Source organism: Salvelinus namaycush, unplaced genomic scaffold (genome assembly GCF_016432855.1).
Source record: "Salvelinus namaycush isolate Seneca unplaced genomic scaffold, SaNama_1.0 Scaffold177, whole genome shotgun sequence".
Taxonomy (NCBI): Eukaryota; Metazoa; Chordata; class Actinopteri; order Salmoniformes; family Salmonidae; genus Salvelinus; species Salvelinus namaycush.
This window is the reverse complement of record NW_024058530.1, coordinates 124,880-135,288: the sequence shown is the minus strand read 5'-3', so window position 1 is coordinate 135,288 and position 10,409 is coordinate 124,880. Positions and strand designations below refer to the sequence as shown.

The following is a 10,409-nucleotide window of genomic DNA, read 5'->3' as shown; positions in this document are numbered from 1 at the left end:
TAGCCACAGCAGTCAGCTAGCTAGCCACAGCAGTCAGCTAGCTAGCCACAACAGTCAACTAGCTAGCCACAACAGTCAACTAGCTAGCCACAGCAGTCAACTAGCTAGCCACACCAGTCAACTAGCTAGCCACAGCAGTCAACTAGCTAGCCACAACAGTCAACTAGCTAGCCACAGCAGTCAGCTAGCTAGCCACAGCAATCAGCTAGCTAGCCACAACAGTCAACTAGCTAGCCACAACAGTCAACTAGCTAGCCACAGCAGTCAGCTAGCTAGCCACAGCAGTCAGCTAGCTAGCCACAACAGTCAACTAGCTAGCCACAACAGTCAACTAGCTAGCCACAGCAGTCAACTAGCTAGCCACAACAGTCAACTAGCTAGCCACAGCAGTCAACTAGCTAGCCACAACAGTCAACTAGCTAGCCACAACAGTCAACTAGCTGGCCACAGCAGTCAGCTAGCTAGCCACAACAGTCAACTAGCTAGCCACAGCAGTCAGCTAGCTAGCCACAACAGTCAACTAGCTAGCCACAACAGTCAACTAGCTAGCCACAACAGTCAGCTAGCTAGCCACAACAGTCAACTAGCTAGCCACAACAGTCAACTAGCTAGCCACAGCAGTCAGCTAGCTAGCCACAACAGTCAACTAGCTAGCCACAACAGTCAACTAGCTAGCCAAAACAGTCAACTAGCTAGCTGTTTACTTTTCTACCACATTCACTCATTTGTTTGTAAACAACTAACAAGCTAGTTAGCTCTCTCATGTTCTTGTCAAACTGTCAACAGACTAGCTATGAAGCAACAAGACATGCTAAACAACAGCCTAAAAACCACTTGAGGGCAAATAAATCAGATTTGACCTTTCAGACACAAGTCTCATGGCCAGGAATCAGATTTGTATCTGACTTAAAACCACCGATGAAGGTGGTTTGAAATGTGACTTGAAATGTCCAATTCCATGTGCTTTTTGCTGTTCAGACTGCAGGAAAAATAACAGATTAGAATCGGATATGCAAAAAATGTGGATTTGAGTCATTTCAAACTGCCAATGGGAACAAGCCTTATATGTAAGTCGCTCTGGATAAGAGCGTCTGATAAATGACCACAATGTAAAATTAGATGTGATCTTCACCGGGCAGTCCACTGCCAATAGAGAGCTCTTTCCATCAGTCTGCTAATAGAAAAAAACATTGTCTGGCTTCCTAATGCTTGTTGGAATTTTCAGTTCCTTATTCTGGGTTCTTTGTGTCCGATCAAGTGAAATGAATCTAAATTAAACACAAGTGATATGAAGCTATCAGCCTTGATAAATGTGTGGCAGAGTGATTCTGACAGGGAAAAGAACACAAGTGATATATGAAGCTATCCGCCTTGATAAATGTGTGGCAGAGTGATTCTGACAGGGAAAAGATACGACAGGGTAATAATAGTACTGTATTAATTCTTCATTCTCATAACCTAATGTAGCAGGTCTAAGATCCCTCCTGATGTGTTCTTCATTCTCATAATCTAACGTAGCAGGTCTAAGATCCCTCCCGATGTGTTGTTCATTCTCATAACCTAACGTAGCAGGTCTGAGATCCCTCCCGATGTGTTCTTCACTCTCATAACCTAATGTAACAGGCATAAAAGAAGATCCTATAAAACATTGTAGAAAAAGGCTCAGTGGCCATTATTTTTTTTGCATACAACAGTGTTTGTATAATTGATTTCATACATTTTATTGTTAATCTTTATCAAGGCCAATAATTATGGACCTGTCTGTATGTCTACGAGAAATTCCGTTTTTAAACGCTATCCAATCTTAACCACTGAATTTCTACTTGTTCTACTCAGCATTTACCATGTTTTGACTAGATTGCTGAAGTATTATTTGATTATATTATCATTAAAATCCTCTTTACAATTGTAACAAGACAGATTCTCAATATGGCATGTTTAATTTAGAATGAATAACTAGGCTAGAAATTAAGGATAAAGTTAAAATAGTGAATATATATAGACATTTTTATAAACTCCAAAAGTCTGATCATCATTTTGCGTGAAGACGAGGGATTCCCCCACACTTCCTTTTTTTCAGCAATATAAACCCAGAGACAACATCATTCAGTTTCAGTAGACACCAGCCGACCACAGCCAACACAGACTCAAGATGCCTTTCAAGCCACACTACCTGTTGGACTCCCTGACTCTCTGCTGGTTCGTGGCTCTTCAAGGTGAGATAGTACATCTTTATCTATATATATATGAATCTGTTCAACTTGACTCTTGAACTATCGACAAACCAAACCTATTATCATTTTTTTTTTTTTTTACAATTTAATGCCTGTCCTATTTGCACAACACGACTGCACCTGTCAACACCTGTCCTTGTATCTCATCTTAATAACCCCTCTGGCCCCTAAGGCACCCGGATCTATTAAGTTATTTTTATTTAACGGTAGTGCACCTTACCTCAGGTCAATTTCAGACCTGCCCCATTATCGATACCTGTAAATTGGTCATACAAAACCCCTTGGATCTGTTTGGAATAGCAAAGGTCCTATTATTGATAAATTCTAAACATTTTAGAACATTAAATCAAGGATAACTTAAATCATTCCCCCCAGAATCGAGAATATAGGCTACTGACCTTGTCGCTGACTGGGAAAAGCAATGTTCATTGGATCTCGTCACCACCTCTGTCGTGTACCAGTTCACCACTGGCCTGAAATAAATAAATAAATAAATCAATTCAGAGGTCAGGTCTTTGTCTTACGGATCCTGGATCCGCCCGTGCATGGTTTTCAGCAGTTTCTTGGAACGACAGAGGCAGATTTTGAGATCCGACTCGAAGGACCAAATTGTTAAAGGAATTTTGATTCCTGTTTATTAACCAATTCAATTAAAACACTCTGCCCATAAATAAGAATTTGTAAGATAATTATTTGCATAAAATGGACAGATACCAGTCTTAAAATCAATCAATCTATAGCTTTTATTCTCGAGAGTACTGATCATAATACATTTTACATCAGGTTATATAATAAAGATGATGTCATAGGTTTTAATGTCCAACCTCCTCTCGGATACAATGGCAATACAGTTTGAGTTCTCATTACTGTCTGCCACCTGTTCAACTATCTACAACCAACTCAAGGTCTTTCCCCTCCCTGGGTAGAGACAGAATGTCCTGTAAGGAACACAGCATTCCAGCCTGTCTGAAGATAACTCCATTCTTTCTAATAAGGAACATATTACACTCAACATTTATGAGTTATAATTCTAAGTCAAATGTATACATATTTTAGTCATTGAACACAAAAATCCCGTAACACAAAACAACATTATTTATGAAGTTAACCAGATCTCATTGGTGCCCACGGTCCCTACATGAGGGAGGCTTGAGTGACAGGAGAAATCTGATTGGTCCTGTTTGTTCTGTATATAGTGATGTAGTCTACCACACAGAACTCACCTCTCTGTTTTACACCATAGCCTCAGGATCACGGTATTTACAACATGAGACCCAGGAGGACAAGCTGAAGAGGGAGACATCAGCTGGTGAGCTTGGTAAGTATGAGAGAGTCTGGAGGAGAGAGGATTGAATCAGGGAACATGAGTGATGTCATTCAGTGTTTCAGACTAATTCATTTGTAATGTATCAAATAGTCAATAGACCAGTTGATGATTGGTTCAGCTCAGATAACTGTTGACTGGAGGAAATAATTACTAATAATTGTACCACCTCCATCAAATGATAATGTCTTTATAGGCATACTATTGAATGAATTAATACATTACTTATTCAAACAACCAATTAAATATGTTAATTGCTCTCAGAGTTGAAGATGGAAGAAGAATTAAAAAGGAAATTAAGACAGGAGATGATGAAACAACTAGAGGAGAAAGACACACAACTGGATGATATGACCCAGGAAGTGAGAGAGAAAGAGAGACTCCTGGAGGAGAAGAACCAGATAATGGGACAGAGGGAGAAACTATTAGAAGAGAAAGAAAACCAACTGGAAGAGAAAGACAATCAACTAAAGGAAAAAGACCTTCAACTAGAGGACAGCAACCACAGACTGGGAGAGAAGGACAAACTACTGGAAGAGAGAGACAAACTACTGGAGGGAAAAGAAAATGAACTAAAAGAGAGGAGGCAGGAAGTAGAAGAGAAAGATAACCTACTAGAGGAGAGAGAGAAGCAGTTAAAGGCAAGAGACAAACAGGTGGAGGATGTCAACAATGAAAATGCTGAACTGGGTAAGATTATTCACACCATTAATACATTTAGTCTTCTGTACTTTCCTCAATTCTCAGGTTATTGTCGACTCTCCACTGAGTTGTGAATATTGTTTTACATCACTTCATACTTTCCCTCTGCATCATATTTCTGTCTAAAGTCTTTAACACAGAATTCAGATCCTAGTCCTCCTTTGTTATTTCAGCTCAACAGATATGTGATGTGAAGACTGAGGTAGAGAGACTGAGAAGAGAGGTCTCAGCCCAGATGACTGGTGAGTGAGATATGTGATACTTAACATTTACATTTAAGTCATTTAGCAGACGCTCTTATCCAGAGCGACTTACAAATTGGTGCATTCACCTTATGATATCCAGTGGAACAACCACTTTACAATAGTGCATCTAACTCTTTTAAGGGGTGGGGGGGGGTTAGAAGGATTACTTTATCCTATCCTAGGTATTCCTTAAAGAGGTGGGGTTTCAGGTGTCTCCGGAAGGTGGTGATTGACTCCGCTGACCTGGCGTCGTGAGGGAGTTTGTTCCACCATTGGGGTGCCAGAGCAGCGAACAGTTTTGACTGGGCTGAGCGGGAACTGTACTTCCTCAGAGGTAGGGAGGCGAGCAGGCCAGAGGTGGATGAACGCAGTGCCCTTGTTTGGGTGTAGGGCCTGATCAGAGCCTGAAGGTACGGAGGTGCCGTTCCCCTCACAGCTCCGTAGGCAAGCACCATGGTCTTGTAGCGGATGCGAGCTTCAACTGGAAGCCAGTGGAGAGAGCGGAGGAGCGGGGTGACGTGAGAGAACTTGGGAAAGTTGAACACCAGACGGGCTGCGGCGTTCTGGATGAGTTGTAGGGGTTTAATGGCACATGCAGGGAGCCCAGCCAACAGCGAGTTGCAGTAATCCAGACGGGAGATGACAAGTGCCTGGATAAGGACCTGCGCCGCTTCCTGCGTGAGGCAGGGTCGTACTCTGCGAATGTTGTAGAGCATGAACCTACAGGAACGGGTCACCGCCTTGATGTTAGTTGAGAACGACAGGGTGTTGTCCAGGATCACGCCAAGGTTCTTAGCACTCTGGGAGGAGGACACAATGGAGTTGTCAACCGTGATGGCGAGATCATGGAACGGGCAGTCCTTCCCCGGGAGGAAGAGCAGCTCCGTCTTGCCGAGGTTCAGCTTGAGGTGGTGATCCGTCATCCACACTGATATGTCTGCCAGACATGCAGAGATGCGATTCACCACCTGGTTATCAGAGGGGGGAAAGGAGAAGATTAATTGTGTGTCGTCTGCATAGCAATGATAGGAGAGACCATGTGAGGATATGACAGAGCCAAGTGACTTGGTGTATAGCGAGAATAGGAGAGGGCCTAGAACAGAGCCCTGGGGGACACCAGTGGTGAGAGCACGTGGTGCGGAGACAGATTCTCGCCACGCCACCTGGTAGGAGCGACCTGTCAGGTAGGACGCAATCCAAGCGTGGGCCGCGCCGGAGATGCCCAGCTCGGAGAGGGTGGAGAGGAGGATCTGATGGTTCACAGTATCAAAGGCAGCCGATAGGTCTAGAAGGATGAGAGCAGAGGAGAGAGAGTTAGCTTTAGCAGTGCGGAGCGCCTCCGTGACACAGAGAAGAGCAGTCTCAGTTGAATGACTAGTCTTGAAACCTGACTGATTTGGATCAAGAAGGTCATTCTGAGAGAGATAGCAGGAGAGCTGGCCAAGGACGGCACGTTCAAGAGTTTTGGAGAGAAAAGAAAGAAGGGATACTGGTCTGTAGTTGTTGACATCGGAGGGATCGACTTCTACTCTCCTACTTAACATTTCAATAGAAACCCAGAACTCCCCTTCAGTAGGTCTATGTGCCTTCATGTGTCACTGAGATAAATGTTCCCATTCTAAATGGTTGTTCTATTATTTTAGAACCTGGAGAGACGTCAGATACAGGTTCCATACTCCCAGTCAGGAGGAGAGACAGCATGGATGATCCTCCATACAGTGAGTTATCAATATTGTCCTGTTGTCTCCTACTGTTTCTAGTCTATAGTGGACCATCCTTCACTTAATGAGATGTCAATATTGTCCTGTTGTCTCCTACCGTTTCTAGTCTATAGTGGACCATCCTTCACTTAGTGAGTTATCAATATTGTCCTGTTGTCTCCTACTGTTTCTAGTCTATAGTGGACCATCCTTCACTTAGTGAGTTATCACTATTGTCCTGTTGTCTCCTACTGTTTCTAGTCTATAGTGGACCATCCTTCACATAGTGAGTTATCACTATTGTCCTGTTGTCTCCTACTGTTTCTAGTCTATAGTGGACCATCCTTCACTTAGTGAGTTATCAATATTGTCCTGTTGTCTCCTACTGTTTCTAGTCTATAGTGGACCATCCTTCACTTAGTGAGTTATCAATATTGTCCTGTTGTCTCCTACTGTTTCTAGTCTATAGTGGACCATCCTTCACTTAGTGAGTTATCAATATTGTCCTGTTGTCTCCTACTGTTTCTAGTCTATAGTGAACCATCCTTCACTTCGTGAGTTATCACTATTGTCCTGTTGTCTCCTACTGTTTCTAGTCTATAGTGGACCATCCTTCACTTAGTGAGTTATCAATATTGTCCTGTTGTCTCCTACTGTTTCTAGTCTATAGTGGACCATCCTTCACTTAGTGAGTTATCAATATTGTCCTGTTGTCTCCTACTGTTTCTAGTCTATAGTGGACCATCCTTCACTTAGTGAGTTATCACTATTGTCCTGTTGTCTCCTACTGTTTCTAGTCTATAGTGGACCATCCTTCACTTAGTGAGTTATCAATATTGTCCTGTTGTCTCCTACTGTTTCTAGTCTATAGTGGACCATCCTTCACTTAGTGAGTTATCAATATTGTACTGTTGTCTCCTACTGTTTCTAGTCTATAGTGGACCATCCTTCACTTAGTGAGTTATCAATATTGTCCTGTTGTCTCCTACTGTTTCTAGTCTATAGTGGACCATCCTTCACTTAGTGAGTTATCAATATTGTCCTGTTGTCTCCTACTGTTTCTAGTCTATAGTGGACCATCCTTCACTTAGTGAGTTATCAATATTGTCCTGTTGTCTCCTACTGTTTCTAATCTATAGTGGACCATCCTTCACTTAGTGAGTTATCAATATTGTCCTGTTGTCTCCTACTGTTTCTAGTCTATAGTGGACCATCCTTCACTTAGTGAGTTATCAATATTGTACTGTTGTCTCCTACTGTTTCTAGTCTATAGTGGACCATCCTTCACTTAGTGAGTTATCAATATTGTCCTGTTGTCTCCTACTGTTTCTAGTCTATAGTGGACCATCCTTCACTTAGTGAGTTACACATGTTGTCTCAAACTGTCATCAATCTTGATATTCTCTATTTTCTCCAATAATCTATATTTCACTATGACGTGTAATGTATTTGTAGTTTGTTTATACTATGTTTTAAATGTGTCTCTGATGAGTCAGTATGTTGACCAGTTCTCTATGTTGTGTTACAGTGGGAGGAGAGACATCAGATACAGACCCCACATTTCCACCGAGGAGGAGAAACAGCATGGAGTTAAATCCTCCAGATAGTGAGTTATGGATGTAGATTATATTATATTTGACACTGTTGTACATCCTCCAGATAGTGAGTTATGGATGTAGATTATATTATATTTGACTCTGTTGTACATCCTCCAGATAGTGAGTTATGGATGTAGATTATATTATATTTGACTCTGTTGTACATCCTCCAGATAGTGAGTTATGGATGTAGATTATATTATATTTGACTCTGTTGTACATCCTCCAGATAGTGAGTTATGGATGTAGATTATATTATATTTGACTCTGTTGTACATCCTCCAGAGAGTCAGTGTGTTGATCAGTGCTGTGTGTTGTGTTGCAGTGGGAGGAGAGAGCAGCAGTCCAGACTCCCCAGTGTCTCCCAGTGTGTCTGAGCTGAGACTGGTGCTGCTGGGGAGGACTGGGGCTGGGAGGAGTGCAGCAGGAAACACCATCCTGGGCAGAGAGGAGTTTGGGGCCCAGGCCAGCCCCTCTGCAGTGACCCAGAGGAGTAAGAGGAGAGAGGGGGACGTGTGTGGGAGACGGCTGGTGCTGGTGGACACTCCAGACTGGTTCTGTCCTGGACTCTCTCTGGAGGAGATGAGACAGGATGAGGGGCTCTGTGTCCGTCTGTCTGCCCCGGGACCCCACGCCTTCCTCCTGGTCATACCAGTGGAGCCCTCTAAGGGGGAGGATAGAGGTGTGCTGGAGAGAATAGAGGAGGTGTTTGGGGAGAGTTGTTGGGAACACACTGTGATTCTATTCACCCATGAGGATGGCCTGAAAGAGCAGAGCATTGAGGAGTTTCTCCAAGCAGGAAGTCAGGACCTCCAGCAGCTTGTAGAGAAAAGTGGGAGCAGGTACCACGTCCTCAACATTAAGGACAGGGCCCATGGCACTCAGGTATCAGAGCTGCTGGATCAGGTAGAGGAGATGGTGGCAGGAAACAGAGAGAGCTTCTACAGCAGTCAGACCTACCAGGAGGCAGAGGACCAGGTTAGAGAGATAGAGGGAAATATCCAGAGAGAGAGAGTAGAGAGGAAACAGAGGGAGGAGAGAGACTTGAGAGAGAGGCTTCAGAAGGAGTTCCAGGACTCTCTGATAAAGATAGAGGGAGTGATCCAGGAACATGAGGGAGATATCAGAACACTCAGTGAAAGAACCAGTGAACTGGAGAGACAGGTGAAAGAAGAGAGGGATGAGGAGAAGAAAAGACAGCTGGAGAGGGAGCTGAAGAGGGAGTCTGATAGGAGGGAGGAGATGGAGAGAAAGATGGAGATATTTAGAGATAAGACAGAGAATGAGAGGAGGGAGATGGAGGAGAGACACAGACAGGAGATAGAGATGATGGAGAACTATGAAGGAGAGGCCAGAGTTGAAGCAGAGAGAAACCTGATGAAGATAGTCCTACCTGAGTTACAGAGGAACATCATGATCTCACAGACAAAGATGCAGAGGGAGTTCAGCAGACAGATGGAGGAGAAGAATAGACAGATGAAGGAGAAGAATAGACAGATGGAGGAGAAGAATAGACAGATGAACGAGAAGGATAAACATATGGAGGAGAAGGATAGACATATGGAGGAGAAGGATAGACATATGGAGGAGAAGGATGGAGAAATGGAGAGACTAAGACAGAATTTGAAAGAAGTCAGGGAAGCTCACTCAGTGTTGCAGAAGAGACTGGAACGAGAGGGGAAAGGTCAGAGGGCACTGATAGGGTTGTTGGGCTGGGTCAGGAGAAACTCATCAAGTTGGCTTCTCCACAATCTGATATGATTCACCATCACCGTCTATGTGTAGAACCAGACCAGGTCTACTGTCCACTCTACCGTGGTGAGTGACCATGGATCATGGTGGTCATGGGGAAAACAGGTCAGAATAATGTCTGGTCCAGTCTACAGTGTCTAGAGAAGGAGGGGAGGGAGGTCTGTAAATATCTTGATGAGACTTAGAAAACAGGTCAGAATAATGTCTGGTCCAGTCTACAGTGTCTAGAGAAGGAGGAGGGGAGGGAGGTCTGTAAATATCTTGATGAGACTTAGAAAACAGGTCAGAATAATGTCTGGTCCAGTCTACAGTGTCTAGAGAAGGAGGGGAGGGAGGTTTGTAAAGATCTTGATGAGACTTAGAAAACAGGTCAGAATAATGTCTGGTCCAGTCTACAGTGTCTAGAGAAGGAGGGGGGGGGGGGAGTCTGTAAAGATCTTGATGAGACTTAGAAAACAGGTCAGAATAATGTCTGGTCCAGTCTACAGTGTCTAGAGAAGGAGGGGAGGGAGGTCTGTAAAGATCTTGATGAGACGTAAAACAGAATTCCAAACCAACGTAGATTATTGACCTTTGCACTGCAGCCTTTTAGAATGGAGAGGGTTGTGGGGGGTCAGGAGGTCAGTGGGCGGAGTCAGAGACTGAGAACTCTAAAGATCTGAGTGAGACTTTTACTCAGTGTTTGAGGAGGTCTACTATTGAACAGAGAGAACCATGCTGTATCTGAGTGAGACTTTTACTCAGTGTTTGAGGAGGTCTACTATTGAACAGAGAGAACCATGCTGTATCTGAGTGAGACTTTTACTCAGTGTTTGAGGAGGTCTACTATTGAACAGAGAGAACCATGCTGTATC

The 10,409-nt window shown here is 43.6% G+C and overlaps 2 protein-coding genes across 2 annotated transcripts in view; both read left to right on the top strand.

Annotated features, from left to right (window-relative positions):
* The first annotated feature begins 3,869 nt into the window (after window positions 1-3,869).
* LOC120037600 (GTPase IMAP family member 4-like) lies at window positions 3,870-8,905 on the top strand. Its single transcript, XM_038983594.1, has 6 exons — window positions 3,870-4,248; window positions 4,434-4,502; window positions 6,149-6,223; window positions 7,734-7,811; window positions 8,129-8,781; window positions 8,897-8,905. Exons 1-6 carry the CDS (start codon window positions 3,870-3,872, stop codon window positions 8,903-8,905), a joined length of 1,263 nt encoding a protein of 420 aa, XP_038839522.1.
* Window positions 8,906-9,099: 194 nt separating this feature from the next.
* The window catches only part of LOC120037597 (trichohyalin-like), a 33,338-nt gene continuing 32,028 nt past the window's right edge, over window positions 9,100-10,409 (top strand). Inside the window, exon 1 of the mRNA XM_038983592.1 lies at window positions 9,100-9,487. Within this exon, the coding sequence (XP_038839520.1) occupies window positions 9,100-9,487 (388 nt within the window). The remainder of the gene's footprint in view (window positions 9,488-10,409) is intronic.

Coding starts and splice junctions, on each gene's coding strand:
- LOC120037600 (XM_038983594.1), top strand. CDS start 3,870: ATGAAACAACTAGAGGAGAAAGACACACAACTGGATGATATGACCCAG. Junction 4,503..6,148: donor GGTCTCAGCCCAGATGACTG/GTGAGTGAGATA, acceptor CTATTATTTTAG/AACCTGGAGAGACGTCAGAT. Junction 7,812..8,128: donor GGAGTTAAATCCTCCAGATA/GTGAGTTATGGA, acceptor GTTGTGTTGCAG/TGGGAGGAGAGAGCAGCAGT.